Here is a 27,170-nt window from a genome sequence, read left to right as displayed (position 1 = left end):
CTCACTTGAAAAGCCCTTGATGCTGGGGAAGATTGAGGGCAGGAGGAGAAGGAGACGACAGAGGAAGAGATGGTTGGATGGCATCACCGACTCAATGGACATGAGTTTGGGTAAACTCCGGGAGTTGGTAATGGACAGGGAAGCCTGGCGTGCTGTGGTTCATGGGATTGCAAAGAGTCGGACATGACTGAGCCACAGAACTGACTGATATCTGTGTGTGTGTGTGTGTGTGTGTGTGTGTGTGTATTTATATAGGTAGCTCTCTGTCTGTGTGTATCTCTGGGTTCAACATTAGCAGATTCAAACAATTTAAGATTGAAAATGTTTGAAAAAAATTCCAGGAAGTTTTAAAAAGCAAAATTTTAATTTGCTGTGTGCTCTTATTCCCCTGGAGAAGGAAATGGCAACCCACTCCAGTATTCTTGCCTGGAGAATCCCATGGACGGAGGAACCTGGTGGGCTACAGTCCATGGGGTTGCAAAGAGTCGGACACAACTGAGCGACTTCACTTGAGACTTGAGACATAGCATGTACATTGTATTAATATTTGCAATTATCTATGTAGCATTTACATTGTTTTATGTATATATAAGTAATATAGATTAGGTGATTTAAATATACAGGGGTTGTATTAATATGTAGGTAATATGCAAATTCTATGATATTTTATGCAAGGCACGTAAGCATCCGTAGATGCTCCTTGAACCAATCCCCCTTGGATACTAAAGGACAATTGTATATGTATGTATATATAGATGTATGTACATGATTTTAAATGTATACCATGTGTATATCTGTACCTTTTTGCTAATTAGTTTATTGTTTGGGTCTCAGCCCACCTTAAACTGGTCAGCGGAATTAAAGTAATACAAGATGGTTGGCTTTAGTATTGTGTCACCGACCACACTAGAATGTCTGTTTGTCACAGATCTGTCAAATAAGAGAGGTTTATTTCATACTACATTTCCACATTTCTAATTACCCTTGATTTTGCCTGAGATAGAAGCTGAATTATACAGAAGAGTTTAATGAGTTTGGCATCTCTCAATCAGCTATAAAGAAATGTCTGGGCAAATTTGAAACCTCTGATTGATTGGAGATTTCCATCAGATTTTCAGATTAACTGAAAGAGGCTAGACTCCATAAGGGCCATAGAAGGAAATAGTTCATACAGGTATACGGCAATGACTTCACCAACCCAGTCAACATAGAGTAAATCAGGAAGACAAATTGAACCACATCTTTAGCTAGTCAGTTCTAGAAAATTGCATATGACTTCAGTTCAGTTCAGTTCAATTCAGTTCAGTTCAGTTCAGTTCAGTCGCTCAGTCGTGTCCGACTCTTTGCAACCCCATGAATCGCAGCACGCCAGGCCTCCCTGTCCATCACGTCTACATCAAAGTAGGGGATTGAAGGAGAACTGGTTTAAGAGTTGTTGATCCACACAAACTCTTCCGTTAAAATGGACTGATACCGATTATACAGAGTGAAGTAAGCCAGAAAGAAAAACACCAATACAGTATACTAACACATATATATGGAATTTAGAAAGGTGGCAATGATGACCCTGTATGCAAGACAGCAAAAAAGACACAGATGTGTATAGCAGACTTTTGAACTCAGAGGGAGAGGGAGAGGGTGAGATGATTTGGGAGAATGGCATTGAAACATGTATAATATAATGTAAGAATCGAATCGCCAGTCTATGTCCGATGCAGGATACGGCATACTTAGGGCTGGTACATGGGGATGACCCAGAGAGATGTTGTGGGGAGGGGGGTGGGAGGGGGGTTCATGTTTGGGAACGCATGTACACCCGTGGTGGATTCATGTCAATGTATGGCAAAACCAATACAGAATTGTAAAGTAAAATTAAAAAATAAATAAATTTTTTTAAAAAATGGGCTAATAGTGGAGGGTTTTGTTCATCTGTTTGTTTCCTGCTTAGCAGTTTCACAGCACTTTGTATTTTCTAGTGTGCTCCTATAATCAAAACCTCATTTGTGCCTTACTGGTAATTTGAGAAAACAGTGAGGGCAGAGGAGGGCAGAGGACGTTTTCATTTAACAGTTTAGAAAATTAAAGCAGAAAAATGGAATGTTTTCTCCTGTACCAGGTCATGAGTCAGTGAAGTACATAGAATTAGAACACAAGTCTCTAGCTCCTGGCTGGTGTTACAGACACAAGTGGATAATACATCCTATACTCGAAGACCTATTAACGGAGATGATTCCCAAGTTCATTTTGGACATGACCAGTGTATCTATATGGAAAAGAACTTTGATTTTCAAACTTTTTTAAACCACCTATTCATTCCCAATACACAGGACACAAAGAATACAGTATTTAAAGGCTTATTCTATTTTTTCCTGTTTGTTAGTAGTAGTGCGTTCATATCTTAGTCATTCTCCAAATTTCAGTAACTATATTTGTTACTCTTTTTCATTGGAATTTAGAGACCAAAGAGTGTGTTTCAAAAAGCCTGTTTACACAAATAATATATGTTCATCTACAATATATAAGAAATACATAAGTATTATTCACTTATAAAAAAGATAATGCAGTTCTTACTAAGCTGTATCTGATCAGACAATTCCCTGTTTACTACGTTGACTCAGATAATGGAATGTTTGTGCAGCACCAGACTCATTCATAGGACAAATACAGCAATAGTCAACTATTAATCCTTTATTCAACAGGTCCTATCTTTGTGAAATATATTTAGTTTATTGTTAAGAGAGATAAAAAGAAGCAAAAGAGTTAATTCTTGGATTTCAGAGGCTTTTCAGTAATTTGCAGTGATGTAATATCATAGAAGGAAAGATTTAGGTATCTGACAGTGCAGAAATCACATCAAGACTCAAATGGTAAGACAAACAAAAACAAACAAAAAAACCTATTTAATAAGCATTTACTAAAGTATGTGCTGGACACTTTCTATTAAATATCTCTTTCAATCTCAAACAAGGCCCAGTGAGAAAATCAGTACTACTTATTCTTCACTTTACAGATGAGGGTATTGAAACTAAAAGATTAAGTTAACCACTTAACATCCGCAGAATGGGAGGTCAGATTTTGAACTCAAATTGGAAGAGGGCATCAGAGACATTGTATTCTCTGTCTTTCATCCACTCAAAATATTTTCTCTTTTGCAACTCCAGAAAGATCAGAACAGTTCATTTGGTTGTTATCAGAAAGCTTCAACAACTATCCAGATTTATAGGCCAAATCCACTGATCAAATAAAGCAATCAGTAAAGTGATGAGGTGGGATGAATGAAATGGAAATTGAGCAATAAAATACTTCTTATTCTAGGTGAATTGTGGTCCCTACAGTGTGATGTATACTTACGGGACTTCTTGGTGGTAACATTGACTGGAGGGCTTGAGGGCCCTGTCCCAGCAGTGTTATAAGCTCTCACAGAAGCAAAGTAGACGGTGTTAGCTTTCAGGCCTGTGATATTTTTGGTTGTGATGTTTCCACTGACCCTGATTTTGCCAATCATGGATTCTTTGGAATCATCTGTCCAGTATAAAACCTGCTCATTAAAAACAAAATACAAGCAATTTATTGTTTCCTAATAACTGCCAGCCACAGTGGTATATGGGAAGAAGCCAGGAGCACAAATAAGGGGATATTTTTCAATTAAAATGGTTATACAATGACAAAAAAATAATCAAAGTCCAAAATTTATATGGAAGAAATAAAAAAAATGAAATCACAATGGAAATGAGAAAACCTATTTTTTTTAGATTATCACAATAAAATATTTCATGAAATATCTAAAGGGTAACAGCTTTGCCCACCCCCCCCCAAAAAAAAGTGAAAATTGAAAGTGTTAGTCACCCAGTCATGTCTGATTCTTTGCAACCCCATGGACTGTAGCCCACCAGGCTCCTCTGTCCATGGGATTCTCCAGACAAGAATACTGGAATGGGTAGCCATTCTCTTCTCAAGGGGATCTTCCTGACCCAGGGATTGAACCTGAGTCTTCAGCTTTGCTGACAGATTCTTACTGTCTGAGCCATCAGAGCTGAAGCCTCAGGTATACAGTAGTAAGTCAGAACAAAATAAGAGTTATACTTTCAATGAAAGACTCACATTATGATGCTTTGCTATTGACATTTCTTCCAGAGTTCTTTGAGTCACAGATGAATTATTAATTCAGCATATACTGATCCCTTCCTATACATTAGCACTGTTTTAAGCAAATTGGAAAAGACAAGAAAGAATAAAGCATAAGGCAGGCCTTTGTGTCACTTATAATCTAGTTAAGATGTTAGAGCACATATGTGAAAAGAAAGCAGAGGATGCATCTGCTGAAAATCATATGGAAATAAATGCTATGACTTTGAAAACATATAAAACCAGAAAATAATCAGAGAAGAGTTAAAGAGCAGGGGAGAGTAGAGATGATCTTTGAGAAATAAAATAGGGTTCACTTGAAGAGGTATGGCCTTCTAGGACTGGAGTGGCAGAGGCAACTACAGAAAGTAGAACTTTCTGTTTGGACAACAGGGTTCATATGAAAGGAGAAAAAAGAATAAAGGCAAAATCCTACTTTCATTCTAACACCAAAACAAAGTAAACCTTGTTACTCATTTTTGAATCATTAGATTAGCAAGTCAAAGAAGAATAATTGATTAATAAGTCCCATCTATTAACTCTGTGAGAATGAAAGACTGTAAGTTTGAAAAGATTTGTTTCACTCTATATAGACTATAAAGGCAGATTAGGAGAATGTAAGCTTTGTCTTGTCACATAACTGCCTTTTCCAAGATGACTAGCTTTTTTCAAGTAATGCTCCAGTTCAAGATTAGGTTTCCCGGTAAGATTTGTCTATGGTTTCACATCACTAAAGATTAAATGCTTACTTCTCCCCAAGAAACAAACATGACTGTAGCTTGGATAATTAAAAAAGATAATCACCTGATGACTTTTAAAATGCTATCATTTGTTAATTTCCTTGCTTAGGATCACCTGGAAAGATCCTCTTCATGAGTTCCCCTCTGTAGCTTTAGACACGCACTATCTTATAGTAAGGGCCTCCCGGGTTGGCTCAGTGGTAAAGAATCCACCTGCAGTGCAAGAGATGCAGGAGATACAGGTTCTTTCCCTGGGTCAGGAAGATCTCTTGGAGGAATAAATGGCAACTCACTCCAGTATTCTTGCCTGGAAAATCCCTGAGCCTGGTGGGCTACAGTCCATGGGGTCACACAGAGTCAGACACAACTGAGCACAGAATAGCACAGCTTACATTAGGGACTAGGTTGTTAGTATAGGGTTGTTGAACAGAGCTATTGCTAGCTGGCATATTCAGAGTGCAGAGTGAAATTGCTGTGGATTACCTCATAGCCCAGAACTCTTCCAGTGTTTCTATTCCAGGCGATAGCATTCCAGGAAACCTGCATTTCTGAAGCAGAAAAGCTTTGAACAGAAGTTCCCCTTGGGGCCAGTTGAGGTTCTACCATCCAGAGAAAGACACAACCATCTTAAGCAGAGTGGTTCATAGAAAACAAATGCAAAATATACATACAGTCTTAAGGAGGACCATTCCAGTACTGACTACAACTTACCATCTTCCCCAGAGTAGATAATGGATGCAGTACTCAGGGGTCCTTCTCCTTCCTTATTATATACACCCACTTTGACTTCAAAGGGAGAGAGAGGGATGATGTTTTCATTTCTGTAAATAAACCTTGATGACTCTACAGATGGTACTCTCTCCTTGGTCCAAGTTGTTGAGCCTACTGGCCGCAGCATGACGATGTATCCGAAGTCCTCTCCATTCTGTAGTTCTTCTGGAATTGACTTGGGCAGAAGTGATCATTCACTGAGTATTTACAAAAATATTTTGTATAGCTATTATAATATTGATTGATTATTTGGCATATCTTTTATAGAGATAAGATGGATAGTTACACTGCTTAATGGAAGTTATTTTAAAAAAATTTCTATCGGGAATGCCAATTAGAAAAATGATCCCAATTAAAGATACTCAGATAAATAAGTGAAAATTTTAAATGGAAATGTAAAATAGGTTTTACATGCTTCTATCACCTTCCCTCCCTGCCACTACCTCTTGGCAACCACAAGTCTGATCTCTATGTCTCTGAGTCTGTTTCTGTTTCGTTGATAGGTTTATTTGTGCCATATTTTAGATTCCACATGTAAGTGATATCATGATTGTTGCATTTCCCTTTTTGAACTACTTCATTTAGTATGATAATCTCTAGTTGCATCATGTTGCTGCAATGGGCATGATTTTGTTTCTTTTATGGTTGAGTATTATTTCATTGTATATATATATACACACACATACATATATATATACACACACACACAAAGAAGATGCATACACACACACACACACACACACACACTCGCCACATCTTCTTTATCCATCAGAATCTCTGAATGCTTAAAGTCCTCTCCATCATGGAATTTGAATATAATACATAGGTGTTTGGGGGCAATAATAAATAAACTTAGAGCAAGCAATAAGTAGAAAACATACACTCTCACTGTTTGCAGATGACATGATCCTCTACATAGAAAACACTAAAGACTCTACCAGAAAATTACTAGAGCTAATTAATGAATATAGTAAAGTTGCAGGATATAAAATCAACACACAGAAATCCCTTGCATTCCTATACACTAATAATGAGAAAGTAGAAGAAGAAATTAAGGAAACAATTCCATTCACCATTGCAACAAAAAGAATAAAATACTTAGGAATATATCTACCTAAAGAAACTAAAGACCTATATACAGAAAACTATAAAACACTGATGAAAGAAATCAAAGAGGACACTAATAGATGGAGAAATTTACCATGCTCATGGATCGGAAGAATCAATATAGTGAAAATGAGTATATTACCCAAAGCAATTTACAAATTCAATGCAATCCCTATCAAGATACCGGCGATATTTTTCACAGAACTAGAACAAATAATTTCAAGATTTGTATGGAAATACAAAAAACCATGAATAGCCAAAGCAATCTTGAGAAAGAAGAATGGAACTGGAGGAATCAATTTGCCTGACTTCAGGCTCTACTACAAAGCCACAGTCATCAAGACAGTATGGTATTGGCACAAAGACAGACATATAGATCAATGGAACAAAATAGAAAGCCCAGAGATAAATCCACATACATATGGACACCTTATCTTTGACAAAGGAGGCAAGAATATACAATGGAGTAAAGACAATCTCTTTAACAAGTGGTGCTGGGAAAACTGGTCAACCACTTGTAAAAGAATGAAACTAGATCACTTTCTAACACCGCACACAAAGATAAACTCAAAATGGATTAAAGATCTAAATGTAAAACCAGAAACTATAAAACTCTTAGAGGAGAACATAGGCAAAACACTCTCCGACATAAACCACAGCAGGATCCTCTATGATCCACCTCCCAGAATTCTGGAAATAAAAGCAAAAATAAACAAATGGGATCTAATTAAAATTAAAAGCTTCTGCACAACAAAGGAAAACATAAACAAAGTGAATGGGAGAAAATAATAGCAAATGAAGCAACTGACAAACAACTAATCTCAAAAATATACAAGCAACTCCTGCAGCTCAATTCCAGAAAAATAAATGACCCAATAAAAAAATGGGCCAAAGAACTAAATAGACATTTCTCCAAAGAAGACATATGGATGGCTAACAAACACATGAAAAGATGCTCAACATCACTCATTATTAGAGAAATGCAAATCAAAACCACAATGAGGTACCACTTCACACCAGTCAGAATGTCTGCGATCCAAAAATCTGCAAGCAATAAATGCTGGAGAGGGTGTGGAGAGAAGGGAACCCTCCTACACTGTTGGTGGGAATGCAAACTAGTACAGCCACTATGGAGAACAGTGTGGAGATTCCTTAAAAAATTGCAAATAGAACTGCCTTACGACCCAGAAATCCCACTGCTGGGCACACACACTGAGGAAACCAGAATTGAAAGAGACACATGTACCCCAATGTTCATTGCAGCACTGTTTATAATAGCCAGGACATGGAAACAACCTAGATGTCCATCAGTAGATGAATGGATAAGAAAGCTGTGGTACATATACACAATGGAGTATTACTCAGCCATTAAAAAGAATACATTTGAATCAGTTCTGATGAGATGGATGAAACTGGAGCCGATTATACAGAGTGAAGTGAGCCAGAAAGAAAAACACCAATACAGTATACTAACACATATATATGGAATTTAGAAAGATGGCAATGATGACCCTGTATGCAGGACAGCAAAAAAGACACAGATGTGTATAGTGGACTTTTGGACTCAGAGGGAGAGGGAGAGGGTGTGATGATTTGGGAGAATGGCATTGAAACATGTATAATATCATGTAAGAATCGAAATGCCAGTCTATGTCTGATGCAGGATATGACACGCTTGGGGCTGACGCGCGGGGATGACCCAGAGAGATGTTGTGGGGAGGGGGGTGGGAAGGGGGTTCATGTTTGGGAACATATGTACACCTGTGGTGGATTCATGTCAATCTATGCCAAAACCAATACAGAATTGTAAAGTAAAAATTAAAAATAAATTAATTAATTAATTTAAAAAAATTAATAAATAAAAAGAAAGAAAACATACAGTAGCAGGACACTGAGGCAGTGGAAGCTAAGAGAAAATTGAAGCTGTAAATTATACAGAGAAGAGACAGAATTTAGCTGCTGGTCAAGTAGAAAACTGGAGGTAAAGTAAACAGGAAGATCTGAAGGACAAGCAGGAGGAACTGCTGGAGCTGGGGCTGGATTATCAGAGTAGCTGATAGCAGGATAGGGCTACTGTTCTCAGAACAGTGATGGACAGTGTTCCAGTTCTTCATTTAATCTGTCTGCTTAGCTACTGAGACTTTTTTTCCATTCTCAGTATTTCTCAAGTAGCTTTAAAATCAGTTCAGTCAGTTCAGTCACTCAGTGGCATCCAACGCTTTGCGACCCCATGGACTGCGGCACATCAGGCTTCCCTGTCCATCATCAGACAAATGCCTGAGAAACTTCCAAAGGGGAGAGAGACCTGGACAGTGTATTGTGGCAGAGTAAAGACAGGCCAAGTGGGGACTCATTGCACCTCTACAAAACATGGAACAAAGGTGTATGTTTGCTGAGAGCAGATGTGAAACCCATGTAGGAAGCTGTCCGTGAGCACCATTAAAAGGGACTATCCACAAACTATCTAAGGAGAGAGACGACCTATAACCGAAAATCTGGCCGTGGGCCACCAGACTCCAGTAACTGAGGAGACCTTCCAACAGCCTGCGCCAAGGGATGACAACTAGAAGGCCCCAGTGGGGCACCTCCTGGACCTTCCTAACCACCACCACCAACAAAAAAACAAGGCAAAACAAACAACTGCTCTCTGAAATGTCAGTTAGAGTATACCAAAGTCAAATTACAACTGACCATCAATCAGAAACATTTCCGTCCATTACCTCTTCTCCCAATCCTAATTCACTATAACTCTGGAGGAATTAGCTTGGGAAAGGAGAAATTGAATAGCAAGAAGGAAAGGGGAGAACCGAAGACACATTCTCTTTCACAATATAGAATTCCTTGCCTAAGGCAGACCTGAGCATCTGGAAATGAGAAACTTTAGACTGGTTCAAAGTCCAAATTTTATGATAATAAAACAGGCTGAAAAAATTTTAAAGTACAAAAATCAACCTACCTGTTAATACTTAATAATGATGATTACAAAAGCTATGCTGTCTGCCTAAGCTTTCATCTACATGCAGGGAAGAACAAATTGGAAGGATTTAAAGAGCAATGATAGGGAAAGAATTATTTTTTTAACTGCATTCTGTTGAGCCTAACTCATGAATATTTTAGAGGTAATAAATAAAATCATTTCTAGTTCATCAACTAGTAATAAAAATGCTACTGACCCACCATCAGCAGACATCAGGCTATGTTTCTTATTTGGGAAAGAATTGTATTGAGTTAGTCAACACAATTGTTGGGGGGGGAAATACTCTCTTACTTGGGGGAAAAATACAAAAAATTTCCAATACCTCCTCTAAATTATGCATCATCAGGAGTCTCTCATACCATGTATTTTTATATACTCAATAGTGATCAAATAAATCTTCTTTGTTTTTCAATATTCTTCTTGGCCAGCTAAATCTTTTTCCCTCAAAATAACTGAATTGGATAGAAAATTACCTCCCAAGTAATGATGAGTTCAGACCGACTTCCTCCTCCTCCATTGATGTTTGTTGGTGCCACGGCAGGGACTAAAAACAACCAAGAGAAACGTAGGATGGCAATTATTAAAGTATTTTTTCATCATGAAGAATTTTATTTTTGGATTTCACCTTAAAAGAATCACACACAGGCACATTATGAGTCTCCATTTTTAATGAACATAAATTATGTTTACACATCCAGATTTCTAAGAGAGAGGACACAGTGTTTGATACACGGGCACACTGGCTCCAAAATCGAGTAACACCATGTGTTTGACATTATTATGCATCATCTACTAATTGGCAAAATGATGTTCCATTCAGATGGTAACAGCAACACTGCTGATTTAGTGCCTAATTATACAGTTGTGCTGTAAACAAGTTACTGAGGCAGTTTATTAATTAATTTTTTTCCAATAAACAAACTAAAATAATTTTCCTTTTTGTTAGTCATCAGGATATTTTTATGTTTAAAAATGAATCCTTAAAATATATCAATTAAAATACTCTTGGTTTATAAATTTCATGTTTGAATCTCAAATCTCTCACTACAGAACAGGACCTTTCCTCTAATTTTTCACAATCAATGTAAGAAGATGTTCTTTGATCAAGGATGTAATTGAGAGAATTACCTGGGTTTAACTTCAGTACCCTAAGACTCAGAGGTAGAATAATAGAGACTGATCATGCTTACAAATTAGGAAAATAAACATCCTTCAACTATACCTTTCTAAGGACTAGTATAATGAAATAGCAACATTTCAAGGTAAATTGTAGAATTGATAACAACTGTGAGCATGAGTGGAGTAGTGTAGTGTGTAATCAGAATGAAGTTTTACTTTATACATGTTGAAGTGTTAAAAAGCACTTTTCCTGAAATAATAATAAATGTATGCTAAATCTGTGATAAGGATACTGTTTAAAGGTTGAATTATATGCAATTATTTATATTCAATCATTTTAAATCAAAATATGCAATGTTTAATTGCTCATTTAAAATTTTTCTCCTACCATGGGTACCATTCAGATAAATCTAAACTACTTATTCTATTTATCCCCATTTCATACATACTTAACTCCATGAATGATATAAGGATATAATAATCTCCTTGCCTTTTTAAATAATAACAACAAACATTACCCACTTTCATATTCACATAAACCCTAACTTTGCCTATTTTGATCTTCAGAATTTATTCAAATGATTGCCTTGTACCCATACTCTATTTTCTAAGTCTTCCAATGCCTTTGGCCAAGTGCAGTGTGAATCAGAATAGATTCTATAGTTGCAAGGATTTTTAGTACATGATAGCTTTACAGTGACATACTTTAGGACAATCAAATAGTTCAGATGTATAAGAAAATTATTTTAAATTATGTTTTAACTCTTTCAAAGTCTTCAGTATTCTGAGTAATAGCAGTTTCTTCTTTTATTCAGTTTTCAGATGAATCATACTAATACTAAAACCATATTGAGAGGAATTATTTTTGATGATACCATCCCTCAAAAAAAAAAAAAATCACACTTCAGTGTGATTTGGAGATTCAGGAAAATCATTATAAATACCAAGTTTCATTATGGTACTGAAATGAGAGTATCAGTGATTAACAGAAAGTGACATTAAAAACTTTATTGTAAACCTTTAGAGTCAGCATCAACACTGCCCAGAGCTACCATAATACAAATCAGCTTTAAACAATCTAAACTGAAGCTAGTATCCAGAGTCATGAGGCACATGTCTAGATTCATATAAGGTTGTTCTGTGATAGGGCTTGGGAATTTCTATGTTTAGACATTTCACTATGTCAGGCCTTTTCTCATTTAGGTTATGGACTACTGTTATGGTGAATGCTGGAGCTTAAGTCTGAATGTCTGGTTTTTAATACTGACTATCCAAGATCATCAGCTACATCCTGGCCTTCCTTTTCTTCTATTAAAGACCCACCTCTTGGCTCTAAATTTTTTTAGAATGATTTAATTTATGATATCACTATCAAATATATTACTTTCCAGCCCCAGTCCTATAATAAAATGACTTATATTACCTTTAGTTTAAAAAATGATTTATTGATATCTGACAGTTGTGCACACTTTTTCTGAAGTAATTTGTGTGTGTTAAACCAAGCCAGCAGCAGCATGATCCTTCATAGGTGACTGGATAAGAATATGAACTTTTTTGGCTAGATTCATTGAGATGATCAAATGTTACCTTGGATGTGAAAGTTTGAGTGGAATAAAGAAGATTCATTGAAAACAGCTTAAGAAGGTGTGATTTCTAAGGCAGGTTCTGCTTGTATTCTGCTGTTCAGCGAAACACTTGATGCTCAATTAGCGCTTCTGTTAAATGAGTTTAACATTCACCTCATTTGCATGTGGAAAAATTTATGGTATCACTCATTGAAGCTGCAAAGCTAGGTCAGAGTTGAAAAATAAATGGAAATGTGTGGCTGACTGAACCAACAGAGTGGTAGTTAATTCTTGGCTACAATATTTAATGAAACAAGTGGTAACTTATTTACATTTACAAACCTACAGATTCTCTATTGGATTTTGGCTAGAAAATAGATAAGATGAGAGGAGAGCTTTTGAAAAATTCTTATTTTTGGCATAGCTTCTTAATCATCTTGTTTTGAATTCACTTTTTGGGAGAAAATACCCATTGCTCTGTGCACATAAAAATGGAAAATAAGAGCCACTGGTTTACTGCTTCTGATTGTGGACCAAAAATGGTACATGACTTTTCACTTATTATCTTTAGGAACTATATCATAAACAATCTTCTTCATCTTTAGAAGACATTGATATCTTACCTGATGCTTTGGTTCTTAACAATTCTGATGGCTTGCTTGGTTCTCCAATCCCAATGCTATTCCCAGCAACTACACGAAATTCATATTCAACCCAAGGATTCAAACCAACCACTGTTGCATTGAATGTCTTACCACTGAGAATTTCTGGAACTGAAAAGAAGGTTATGCTTTAGGTAATTAAATTGGCACTAATTTTAAAAAATCAACTATTTAATCAAAACAAAACAAAATATCTGTTTTAAAAAGTCATCCAAAATCATGCATCACTTACCTGTAGAAACAGCCTGCCAACCCACAGAAAATGGTGTCCGAGCCTGAATACTAAATATTTGAATGGGACTGTTATTATCTGAGCCTGGTCTCCAGCTTAGTTGACAAGTAGCACTGGAAATATGTTTCACTCTTACATCCTCTGGGGGACCTGGGGGACCTTAAAAAATATGTTTTATGATGACTATACTAGAAATTATTAAATTTGTGGATTTGGGACAAAGATATTTGATCTGTCATGCTTAGAAAATAAAATATCCAACATAATGTATTTTAGCACATTACTTGTGATAAAAACCCTCTTAACTCAGCTTACATGGTAAGAGATTAATTTAGAAATGCTTCCTTTGAAGATTAGAAAATGCCAGTCATGGGATGGTTGAATATCATCCAATAGAGAGCTAATCTCAAAAACTGAGAACCATTCTCACCCATTCCTCTCTCGAAAGCTAACTCAAATAAATGCAACTGATATGGAGAACTTCAAAAACAAGAGTGGTTTATTATGAATAGAAAGCGTATCTAAGTTTTAGGGACCAATACTGCTAGCTAAGTCTGATCATTCCTTATAAAGAAACAAAACCTACTCAGTTCAGTGTTCATATTTGTAAATCACACCCTGGGGTGTTGGAGTTTAGGAAAAAAAAAATGTGCTGTTTATTTTACTGCTTTATCATAATGTGGTTACTCAAAAATCTACCATGTACATATTAATGTCTTTGATTGTGAATAAACAGAGCTCTCATCTATTTTCACCATTTATGCTTACCTCTCACAATGATATCACCATCAGCAGATAAACTTTCGAGAGTTGTTTTTACTGTGCATAGATATTTTCCTGAATGATTTAACTGAATATTCCTTATCATCAAATCCCCAACAGATTCCTGTAGATAGAAAGGGAAAAACGGATAAAAACATAATGACACCCAGCAGGTCTCATTTTTTTTTAAGCTGGATAAATATGAAATAAGAGGCACCTCTGAAATTAGGAGATATACCACTATCATTATAGTTTTTCTTACTTGATCCCTTTTATTACCCCCTTTATTATAATTGCATCTAGAACACAAGCATTTCCATGAGAGACATAAAACAAAATAAAACAAAAACAGATGCAGCTTTGTAAACAGACAGTGAGTGATTATCCATGCAAATAAATATGGGGACAATAATTATGAACAATGTTGATTCATGTAAAAGGCTTGATTCACTTTATTAAGCACTTAAAAATTTCAGCAACTTACTCCTCCAATCCTCTCAAAATGAGCCACTCCTTTTTTAAAGTCTATGACATCTCCATTGAAAGACCATACAAATACAACTTCAATGGAGGGGTCATGGGACACCTGGCAGGGTAGGACTATACTCTCGCCAACTGTAACATCCATTTTGGAAGGTGGAACGGTAATAACAGTCCTCTCTGTTGAGAAAAAAATTATTGTTTTAAAACTTTATAAAATGCTAGCATATGGCTATAAAATACATATTTTGAATCATTGTGCTATTGTTTGAAATTATATAAGTCCAACATGAAGCTCTACTATACTCAATAAGAAAAATTATATTCCCACTTTTCAAATATTTCTACATTATTTGATATAACCTATTACTTGTAAGAAAATTCAAGACACATTCTCATTTATACTTAATATTAAAATAAGTTGAAACCAGGGACCTCAAAAGACAACATTCACTACATAGAGAGTGCACCACACCATTGTTATTATTATTTTATTCTGAAATTCCAGGCAAAACCTTGTAACCCTCCAAATGGTTACAACTCTAATTATTCGGTTAATTTCATATACTAGAAACAAATTGTGTTCCTAAGTACATAATTACAATAGTTCGTATTATATTAAAATTTATAATCATAAGTTTATATTTGCCAATGTGAATACTACATATTGATTTCTGACATAGTTGTGATAAAAAAATTCTATTTTAGATAAAAGTGCAACATGAACAGGAAAGAGGTAACTTTTTTTATTTTTCATCCAGATTTTTTAATTTTAGAGTTACACATTTATCATAAAAAAATTTGCATCTAGAAATATGTGTCACAATATCTTGCTGTACAAGTTCTATTATGTCATTGACCAGTTTCAAAGGACAATTTGAAAGGACACAAACAGATTTCCAGTTGGACTCAGGAATCCTATGGTTAAAATAGACTCATAGTGATATCATTTTTTATACATTTTATACCAAACTACATAGTTTTGATTTTAGAGCACTAAGAAATTACCAATATGACAACTCAGTAACCATAAAGAAAAAAAAAAAAAAAAGAAACCTTGGACACACATTTGTATGTAGCTATGCACTATCATGTATGGATGTGAGAGTTGGACTGTGAAGAAGGCTGAGCGCCAAAGAATTGATTCTTTTGAACTGTGGTGTTGGAGAAGACTCTTGAGAGTCCCTTGGACTGCAAGGAGATTCAACCAGTCCATTCTGTAGGAGATCAACCCTGGGATTTCTTTGGAAGGACTGATGCTAAAGCTGAAACTCCAGTACCTTGGCCAGCTCATGCGAAGAGTTGACTCATTGGAAAAGACTCTGATGTTGGGAGGGATTGGGGGCAGGAGGAGAAGGGGAGGACAGAGGATGAGACGGCTGATGGCATCACTGACTCGATGGATGTGAGTCTGAGTGAACTCCGGGAGTTGGTGATGGACGGGGAGGCCTGGCGTGCTGCGATTCATGGGGTCGCAAAGAGTGGGACACGATTGAGCGACTGAATTGAACTGAACTGAACTGAACTGATGCACTATCTTACCAAAGTAAAATATATTCTAAGGGATTAATATTTAAGAATTAGGAATTTTGGCAAATTATATTTTAAAAATATTGTACATGAAGTTTCAAAACAGTTTTAAAGCAAAATGAAATTAGGACCCTGGAAAATCTCTTTCTCTAAAGATCACTCATAAGATAAAATTTAACCTTGTAGGAGGTAGACTAAAATCTTTCCTTTCATTCTGGCTTCTCTGTATTGCTCAAGAAATCAAAGTAGCACTGAAGTTGAATGTGTATATTCATACGATGAGTTTGCCACTATATTGTATCAATAGAATGTTTAAGTATTGTTCTAATATTTTAAAAGTTGTGATTGTTTTCTTAAATAAAAAAGCAGGAAGAAATAACCATAGGCTTTAAGGTACACATAAATAAAAGAATCATGGAAAAATAAAAACACATATTATATTTCTGAATATGATGGAGGAAAATCTAACCCAATCTATATCAGATGCATCTTCTTATTTTTATATATTAAAGATACTCTTTCCCTTATTATGTTAGATGCATGCACTTTTTATTCTAATTATTTCTGGGGAAACATTTCTAGAATGATTTTTAGGGCTAAATCCATTCTTAATCCCAAGCCTTCTTCATGGGTCTCCCACAAAGAAACGATGAACAATATCACAGTTTCAATAATACTTTTTAAAACTAGGGAATATTTTCCTTCTTATATTATCTTTTAAAAAAATATTTCACTAACATCTTATTTACACTCATAGGAGGATGAGGTGGATAATTCAACGTGCTGGTAGAATAAAACTGCTCTGATTTAAAGTTTTAGATCATGCAATTAAAAATAATTTTCAAACATTAAAAATGAAAGCCTCTCCTTTTAATTATGGTACTACAAGTGACAAAATTAGACAAATCATTTCCTATATACATAGCTCACCAGAAGTATATTAATGATGACTAAAATCCATGCATAAGAAATAATTTATTACAATGTTCACATATTTTCACTAATTAATTCACTTATTAAGTAATATTTATTGAGCAACCACCAAATTCCAGCTGTCTGCTAAGTAAAGGAAATAAAATGAAACATTAAAAAAACTAAGATCATGGCATCTGTTCTCATCACTTCATGGCAAATAGATGGGGAAACAATGGAAACAATGACAAACTGTATTTTCTTGGGTACCAAAATCACTGCAGATGGTGACCAGAGCCATGAAATTAAAGACACTTGCTCCTTGGAAGAAAAGTTATGACAAACCTAGATAGCATAATAAAAAGCAGAGAAATTACTTTGCCAACAATGATCCATAGAGTCAAATATTCTTTTCCATTAGTCATGTGTGTATGTGAGAGTTGGACCATAAAGAAGGCTGAGAACTGAAGAATTTCTGCTTTTGAACTGTGATTTTGGAGACTTTTGAGAGTCCTTTGGTCTGCAAGAAGATCAAACCAGTCAATCCTAAAGAAAATCAGCCCTGAACATTCATTGGAAGGACTGATGCTGAAGCTGAAGCTCCAATACTTTGATCACATGATGTGAAGACATGACTTATTAAAAAGACCCTGATGCTGGGAAAGATCAAAGGCAGGAGAAGGGGACCACAGAGGATAAGACGGTTGTTATGTCATCACCAACTCAATGGACATGAGTTTGAGCAACCTCCAGGAGATGGTGAAGGACAGGGAAGCCGTTGTACTGCAGTCCATGGAGTTGCAAAGGGCTGGGCACGACTGAGTGACTGAACAACAACAACAATGAAAGGAGAAGGAATAAAAGCACCAAATAAATATAATGCAACGTGTGTCTTCACAGAGCTTTATATCTAAAGCAACAAGCTGATATTAAACAAATCATACTCAGAAATACATAGCTATACCTATGATGAAAAGCGAGAATGTTAGTTACTCAGAGTTGAGTCCGACTCCTTGTGACCCTATGGACTGTAGCCTACCAGGCTCCTCTATCCATGGGATTCTCCAGGCAAGAATACTGGTGTGGGTAACCATTCCGTTTTCAAGGGGACTTTCCTAACCCAGGGATTGAACAGGGGTCTCCTGCATTGCAGACAGGTTCTTTACTATCTGAACTGCTGTGATAATGCCATATATTAGAAATAAATAATTCTATAAAAATAGTGAATGCTGAAGGATCATTTTTTTTAAGAAAGAGTTGTTTTAGTTGACAGTAAAAGGCAAGTGGATTTCCAGGTAGTGAGTGGGAAGGAATCTGCCTGCCAATGCAGGAGGCTCAAGATTCAATCTTAGTGTGAGGAAGATCTCCTGAAGTAGGAAATGGCAGCACACTGCAGTATTCTTGGGACAACAAAGGATTGGACATGACTGAGCACACACACAAAGAAGGCAAATAGGAGTTACCCAAGTAAACATAATTGGCCAGAAGAAGTAACTTTATTCACTATGCAGGCAGGAGCATTTACAGAAAATCTGTGCAAACAAATATAGCTGGTGAATACAAGGCAGCCATTTTGCTAGAAAGCAGTGTTGGAGGGTGAACAAGGAGTGAAATTGAAAATTAGGATAGACTCAAAATGTAAGCTTTTGATGTTCTTTGGGACAGTTACATAATATGTGGATTTTAAAAAAAAAAGATAGGGAAAATGCACTTTGCTAAATATGGAGAACTTTGCTTTGAAAATAATATACGTATTACCTATAAAATGTAACAGATACATGAGTAAAAACATAAGCATACAAATTGCAAAAAATGTATTTTTAGTTCAATTTTACATAATTCATTAAATAATAATACTTTATTAATAAAGTTAAGTCCTGATTGATCATTAGGGTTTTCTCACTCTTCTGTAAATCTATTTATTAGGTCATCAGAATTTACATTTTTTGTAATTTTATTTTCAAGTGATTGACATCAATTGCTCATGGCAAATATAAAATAAAAAATGCTTTCTGAAATTTTTCTTTTAAACTTTGCAGTCATGTTTCTGTTGATGCACTTGTTATAGAACTCTTGAGAGTATTTTATAGGTGTGACAATATTAGAATAAACTTCCAATGAATTATTTTGAAATGTTGAATCTTAGAATGTCTAAAGATAATGATTCTCAAGGAACAATTTTTCTCTAAACAGATTTAACTCTTTATACAAATCCATTCTGCTTAAGTCTGGATTTAATTTTAGATGTTTATCTAAACAGTGAAACATATTCTTTGGACACATGCTGTAACTTGCAAAGGTTTCACAAGAAACTGAAAGTGGCTTAGTGGTTTATGTATAATCCAAAATGTTTAGGCATTCTACTGCTGTATCTCCACTTATGAAGAAACACTCATTAATAATTGGTTTACCTGAAGCTTAGTATAAAAGTAGTATTTTTCCCATTGGGTAAATTAATATTTAAATTTGAATATCTATTTCTAAGCCTCTGGATATTAGCTTTCTAGTGCTGCACACATTTTCAAAATCATGCATGCTGAACTTTGAAAAATTCATGTAACTATGATATGCTTTACTGCAATGTCCATATGTAGGCTTTTGTTTCATAATACTTTACTGACAAAATTTACTGTCTTGGCCCTGACAGATCCTGTCCTGGTGCTCGGGCTGAAGACTTAATATTTGTACAAATGGCATTTGACATCCTCTGAGGACAGATGGGGTAGCTGACCTCTCACTGTGGATCTGGACATTGACTACTTTCTCATTCTCTTGCTCCCCTGAAGCCCTTGCTGTCATCCTCTGATGTTTCCACAGCTGCTGCCATCATTACCTGAATCCATGTGACCCCCCAAGTCCTGAGGCGCCACCCTCCTCTGGCCTCAGCTCTCAGCACTCACTCCCATGAGGCAGATAGGTATACATGATACCACCTGTTGTACATGTATGTTGCCTGCATGGTGCACAGACCTGAACCTGTTTGTGCACAAGCAGCTGCTGCTGAGCCATAAAAACTTGTTTGTGCTTCCACCCAGCATATCTCCTCTGCTCATGTGCATGCTCCACTGTCCCTGTAGATTTTTCACTTACAAAGTGCAAGTTTAGAAACAAAGTGATCAAGGATTTCAAGATAGAGACTGTAGAGCATTAGACCAAACATGAGGCAAAACTCAGCATGGGATCCTGTGTGACTGGGCTGCACAAGGCTGAAACCAGCTCCAGATCTTTTAAAAAATTGCTGATAAAATGAGAAGCCTTGGAAGTACAAAGCAGAGGGAATAAATGGCATAGAGACATACCAGTTTCTGTGGGGTGAAAAAAAAAGGATTATATTTAAAAGAAGAAGCTTCTATGTAGGCAGACTTGTTATCCAAAACAGGGAATGCATGATTATCTGAACACAGTTTCCCTGTAAGTACCCTCCTGTGGGGATGAGGAGGAGCATGGACAAGAACGCTTATAACTACTTTATTCTGTCCTCACACCACATGCGGACCTGCCGTAATCCTGTGTAGGTGGCTCTCCAACACCTACAAGGCTGCCAATTGCTATCTAAAGAGCTCCCTTCTGCAACCGCCACAGTTCTGTCTCTGAACTAGAAGTGAATATCCCGCAGAGACAAAGTCACATTTGCAGAGAATGGAAGAATGGTTCTCTAGCAGAAGAAACGTACACAATTTTTATACTATTTTAGGGAAAGAACAAGGAGTAGCTTTAGTTCATTAACAAGTTCAGACTCCTCCTTTGCATACACTTTAGCTTCTTAAGGAACTAACATTGGAGAAAAAAAATTAAAGCTATTCAAATCACTCTGGTGGAATGGAGGGATTTACATACATACTTCTAGTGTACGCTTTTCCTGGGAATGCATACATTCTGGTAGAATAGGTGCAGTAAGCTGAAGCTCATTATTAACACTGAAATACTTCTTGGTATTTGTGGAAAAGTGAGATAATTAGGGCCTGAATAGAATAAAAAAGGAAGGATGTCGACTGTGCTAGACATTTGTAAAACTTTGAAATTCTTTAAGGCTCTTTCTCTGAAACAAAATAGGGTGATAGTAATTCCTTTTCATTTCACATAATTATATTTTTCTTGCCTATTCCTTAAGTATTTATAGAAATTCTGCTGTAGTAGTTTAAAAATTAGCATGAATTTCCTGGAGACTGTGTTCAGAATGTGAATTTCTCTGCTCCCACAAGAATGACTGATTCAGCAGGGTTGCAGGATTTTTAGAAATGGATTTTTAACAGGTTGCTTCTTCAGTTGATTTTGATGTGGTCAGTCCAGGTCCATGCTTTGAGAAATATTGCCTTAGGTTTTGAAAATTGAACCTGAATTTTCTATTTTAGGAAAGTCCAAGCTATGTAAACTATATTGTCATAAAGCCACCAATGCCTTGGTTTCAGGGGAAAAAGTCATATCCAGTGATTAGTGATGCTTCACATGATAAACCAAGATGAACTTCTCAGGCTATTCAACTATAATTAATTCTGTATATTTTGTTTGCTTTTAGAGTTTCATAGTACATTTTAGCATATTAAAAGCTCTGAATATTCCCTCATTAAAGAATGTTTTTAAAATTTATATAATTCTAGATTTCTTGCACTTACTAGATATGGAACATTTTAAATTCATGCAACACCTCTTAATATATCTTGAAATATAAGGAATTCTAAGAAATAAAGTTAAAGAGAGTTAAAATACACACACATTGGAGAAGGAAATGCAAATGGCAACCCACTCCAGTACTCTTGCCTAGAAAATTCCATGGATGGAGGAGCCTGGTGGGCTACAGTCCATGGCGTTACAAAGAGCCGGACACTACTTAGCGACTTCACAACATATACATGTATATGTATACCTGTATATGTATGTGTATTTAGCATGCATAATGCATATATAAATATATATCTACGAGAAAATCATGTAAAATTTAACTCTGAAAAATGTTGGAGTAATTGTAGATGAGAAAATTGGTTTATTGTTATGCTAAAAAGATCCTCTTATCATTTAAAATACATTCTGCAATATTTATAAATGGAATTATAATGTTTATGATTTGCCTTGAGATATTTGGGTGGATTTGGGGAAAGTAGGTGAGGGTATAGGTGAAAGAAAGTTGGGTATGAGTTGATCATGATCAACCCTGATTCACGAGTACATTGTGTTCCTTATACTACCTTCTTTACTTCTGATTTTTTAGTAACAATAAAAGAAAGACAGAAAGAAAATGATGGGGATAACAAATATTTACATACAGAAGAGTGAGGCACCTTTTCCATTCAGCTTTTAGAGTGATGACTGACCATTTTTTGAAAGTTATTTTAAGTATGAATGGCAAGAGTTAATGAAGAGTTCATAAAATAACAGAATTTTAATATTTACTCTTTTCAATCTATTTCAGTGAGATTTGTATCATATGAAAGTAGCTTGATATAACAATCCTACCCTTGAGTTCAGTTTAGTCGCTCAGTCGTGTCTGACTCTTTTCGACCCCATGAATCGTCCCTGGCCAGGGAGCCAGGCCTCCCTGTCCATCACCAACTCCCGGAGTTCACTCACACCCACGTCCATTGAGCTGGTGATGCCATCCAGCCATCTCATCCTCTGTCCTCCCCTTCTCCTCCTGCCCCCAATACCTTCCAGCATCAGAGTCTTTTCCAATGAGTCAACTCTTCGCATGAGGTGGCTAGAGTAGTGGAGCTTCAGCTTTAGCATCATTCTTTCCAAAGAACACCCAGGACTGATCTCCTTTAGAATGGGCTCGTTGGATCTCCTTGCAGTCCAAGGGACTCTCAAGAGTCTCTCCAACACCACAGTTCAAAAGCAGCAATTCTTCAGCGCTCAGCTTTCTTCACAGTCCAACTCTCACATCCATACATGACTACTGGAAAAACCAGAGCCTTGACTAGATGGACCTTTGCTGCCAAAGTAATGTCTGCTTTTGAATATGCTGTCTAGGTTGGTCATAACTTTCCTTCCAAGGAGTAAACATCTTTTAATTTCATGGCTGCAATCACCATCTGCAGTGATTTTGGAGCCCCCCAAAATAAAGTCTGACGCTGTTTCCACTGTTTCCCCATCTATTTCCCATGAAGTGATGGGACCAGATGCCATGATCTTAGTTATCTGAATGTTGAGCATTAAGCCAACTTTTCAGTCTCCTCTTTCATCCTATCCTTAAGAAGTGTAAAAAAAGATGTTATAAAATCCATAATGCTTTTGATGAACTTTACTCAAATTCACATTGTCAAAACAGACAGTGATACTTTCAGAACACATCTTTAGTTACGAGCACCTCAGGAGACATGAAAACTCTCATCAAAGTACTTCAGAATTGTTTAGCATGATTTCTTTAAATATAAGTGTGGCTTGTTCCTATATGAATGGCAAAACATACTATTACATATCACGATCCTCAGGTATATTTTTACAAGCCAGGGATGGCAATCCATCATATATTGGTCTTTTGAGCATCTAGGAAATACTACTTTGGGTCACTATTTATTTGTTTCCTTTGTAGTTTTAACTCAATGAAAATCTCTGTCTGTGAGTAATAGTCTTTCAGTGACATTGTTCAGAATAATAATGGCTCAGGTGATTCTGAAATTATCAGCTTCTCTCAAAACACTGACATATCTTAAGAAAATCACCAAATCTTTCTCCTCTGTAAACATGTGATTCTGGCTTTACTTCTCTATGACATTATTGAAAATGTTGCTAAGATACCAATATAAAGGAAACTAGCATATAAATAGCACTTAAAACAGGTGATGAAATTCTCTGGTATTTTCTCTCATTAGTTAACTTGTAAAGACTAGAAATTAAAAGTTTAAATTTGAATCCTCTTTCTAATTCCTCAGAATCTCAATTAGTCTCATATGAACATATTAACTCTTCCCATTGCTTTTAATTTCTTCTTCCATTTATGTTCTTTTCTGAAGATTTTAGTGATGAATTTTCTGAGATTTTGTTTGTGTGAAAGCATCTCTGTTTTGTCTTCATTAAAGAGGATATCTTTACTTGGAATAGAATTTTATTGTATCATCTGAAAGACGGTTAGAAAGGTATTTCTACTATCTTCTTGAGTCCTTTAATTCTCTTGTTATGATAACTGTCAATGTCTTTGCTATTTGTATTTTCTTTAATTGGAATGATTTTTCCTCGCCTTTGGTTTCACTACTATGTGCTCATTTAACTTTTCCTTTGTGTTGATCCTAGGAAGGCTCATATGACAGATGACTGGTGTCATTTAAAGTCTTTCTTTTTTTTTTTTTTAATCTCTGGCAAATATTTCTTCAAATTCTCCATCCCTCATTTTATTTCTCCCCTCTCTGCTCCTTTTGGAACAAAGATTTCATGTATGTTAGAGCTATTCACTATAAATAATATGTTTCTTATGTTCTTTTTTGTCTTTCTATTGCATTTTTTTCTCCATTCTGGATATTTTCTATTCATATATCCTCCTCTTTACTAATCTTCTTTGCAATATCTCTTTGGCTGTTAAATTGATCTATTTTGTTCTTAATTTTAGCCTTTGTACTTTTCACTTCTAGAACTTCCAATTAATTTTGAATACATACCATTTCTCTTCTGAAATTCTCCATCTAGTTCTCTTTTTGAAAAACATACTAATCACAATCAGGGCTTCCCTGGTGGCTCAGCCATAAAGAATCTGTCTGCCAATGCAGGAGACACAGGCTTGATCCCTTGGTGTAGAAGATCCCCTTTGAGAAGGAAATGGCAACCCACTCCAGTGTTCTTGTCAGGGAAATCCCATGGACAGAGGAGCCTGGTGGGCTAGAGTACATGAGGTCAGAAAGTGTTGGACAAGACTTAATAACTAAAATGACAGATAATCACAATTATTTGAAAATCCTTGTGTAACAACTTCTACCTTCCTATCAGTTGAGATGTCTTGTTATTTTCTGATATTTCTCTGGGTTTGGCTCATTTGGTCCTGGCTCCAGCTATTGATAATAATGTTTTATGAAATATCAGGCACTGTGGCTCAAAATGTAAATATTTTCATTTTGTTACATTTTTCCCAAGAAGACTTACTTTTTAAGCAGGCATTTGGAAAAAGAGCAGAATCTGGTCGGGAATTGATCAAATTGAGTCCACAGTCAGTGACTTTAAGTCCTGGACAATTTTGTTCTGTTTTTATTACTAGGGCATGGTCCCTTAGGTGACTTGATTTAAGACTGAATTGCTTAGCTGACCTCATTCTGTTTGGTTGATTCTGAGCTCAGCTTTTTATCTTTCTGGCAGTGTGAGACTACCAAAATTTCTGTTTGAGATTTTTATTTTAAAATATATTTTTTACAATATTTGTGATTGATATTGATGTGACAAAGCTACTTCAACTAGTCAGGACAGAAGTTTATCCATGTTATTAATGTTTTATAATAGATTGTGTGTAGTGTTGGGAATATTTAGGCCATTTAACAGCTTGAGCAGTATGATGATTCATGTCATTTGGAGAAAGAAGTGAGTGCTCCTTAGGACAGATGTAGAAACTCTTAATGAGTATAAAACTATGCTAATTGTTTATTCAACATTTAATTCAAAACCATTAAATTAGTACAGAACCCATGCATTGTTCCAGGTATACATCAGAATGGGACTGAGCAAATAACACTGAACTGAGGAGCCTTTAGAAGTGTGAAGTTGCTCAGTCATGTCCGACTCTTTGTGACCCCTTGGACTGTAACCTACCATGCTCCTCCGTCCATGATATTTTCCAAGCAAGAGTACTGGAGTGGGTTGCCATTTCTTTCTCCAGAGGCTCTTCCTGCCCCAGGGATTGAACCCAGGTCTCCCACATTGTAGGCAGATGCTTTACCATCTGAGCCATCAGGGAAATCCTAGGATCTCCATAAAAGATGCAAAAATCTCATCTACAATTTAATATGAATATTCAAGCTTCTAGAAGGGAGACAAAGATGGAGTTGAGACTCATGTTTCGGAGACTATGGTGCATCCCTTAACATCAATATTGTCATCATTTTGGCCCAGATAATTTTCTGTTGCATGTATGTGTCAGCCGATTCAGAGGGAAGTGGGGAGACTGTTCTGTGCATTTTAGAATATCTAGCAGCATCTTTGGCCTCTATGTACTAGATATTGGTAGATCCTTCAGTTGTGACTATCAAAAGTGTCTCTTCACATTGTCCTATGTCCCCAGCAGGCAAAATGAACTTGGTTGGTCGTTACTGTTCTAGAAACTTTGGGAAAGTGACAATAATTGTTTAACTAATATTTGATAATTGAAGTGGTGGAAAGTGGTTAGATTCTTTGCATATTTTGATTATTGAGGCCACTTTTGGAAAATGAGTTAGAATGACTACAAGAATTTGGCTTGAGCAACTGTCATTGTAAGTTGTCATTCATAAAGTGGTAGGAGAAGCAGGTTTGGGGAGTGAGAATTAGGGGTCAGTGTTAGGATGTAGCAAATTAATAAGTGAATATGATAAATTGCTCTTGGATTTTGGAATTAAGAAAAATGCTTAAATTGGTTTATCATTTTGGGAATTAGCTTATCGATGTTATTTTAGATGATGAGACTAGATGAGCTACCAAGTGAATGGTAGTAGCTATGGCAGAGAATAAATTCAAGGACAGCTCCTTAGCATAGTCCAAATTAAGAAAATTGATAAGAGGAAATTGAAAAAGAGTGACTCAAGATGTTAAAAGAAAATCTGACAAATACTGTGTCTTGACAACGAAGGGAGAAATATATATGAAGAAGAATGTGATCAGTAGTCTGATAGAATAAGAAAGATGAAGACTGAGAACTGGTCACAGACTAAACAATGTGGAGGCTACTAGCACCCTTGTTAAGAGCAATTCTGATGCCTGGTTGCATGGATTCAAAACAGAATGGACAAGAAGGATTGAAAAACACAAGCTCATACAGACAAATTTTTAAAAGAGCTTTGGTATAAAGGGGAAAAGTCCAACATGGCAATAGCCATAGGGGGAATCATGGTCAGAAAATGACTATTTTAAAAATTATGTGAGTATGGTGGTGTGAATGATACCTCAGAGGGGATAATAGAGATGAAAAAGACAAAGTGAGCGAGAGGGACAAGAAAGGGGTGGGGAGGGAGAAAAAGAGGGAGAGAGACGGAGGGAGATTTGAAAGAGAGAGGTTGAAAGAAAAAGGGAGAAAGAGAGAGAGAG

General features: G+C 36.1%; 1 protein-coding gene across 1 annotated transcript in view; it reads right to left on the bottom strand.

The window, feature by feature from the left end:
• Window positions 1-27,170, bottom strand: part of CNTN6 (contactin 6) — a 176,730-nt gene that overhangs the window by 10,731 nt on the left and 138,829 nt on the right. The window contains 8 exon segments of the mRNA XM_040246391.1: window positions 3,352-3,538; window positions 5,349-5,464; window positions 5,577-5,811; window positions 10,194-10,264; window positions 13,028-13,177; window positions 13,299-13,457; window positions 14,067-14,184; window positions 14,545-14,720. Coding sequence (XP_040102325.1) covers window positions 3,352-3,538; window positions 5,349-5,464; window positions 5,577-5,811; window positions 10,194-10,264; window positions 13,028-13,177; window positions 13,299-13,457; window positions 14,067-14,184; window positions 14,545-14,720 — 1,212 coding nt within the window.

The sequence above is a fragment of the Oryx dammah genome, unplaced genomic scaffold, assembly GCF_014754425.2.
Source record: "Oryx dammah isolate SB20612 unplaced genomic scaffold, SCBI_Odam_1.1 HiC_scaffold_9, whole genome shotgun sequence".
Lineage (NCBI taxonomy): Eukaryota > Metazoa > Chordata > Mammalia > Artiodactyla > Bovidae > Oryx > Oryx dammah.
The sequence above is the reverse complement of the archived record's forward strand: the minus strand, read 5'-3'. Positions and strand labels throughout refer to the sequence as shown.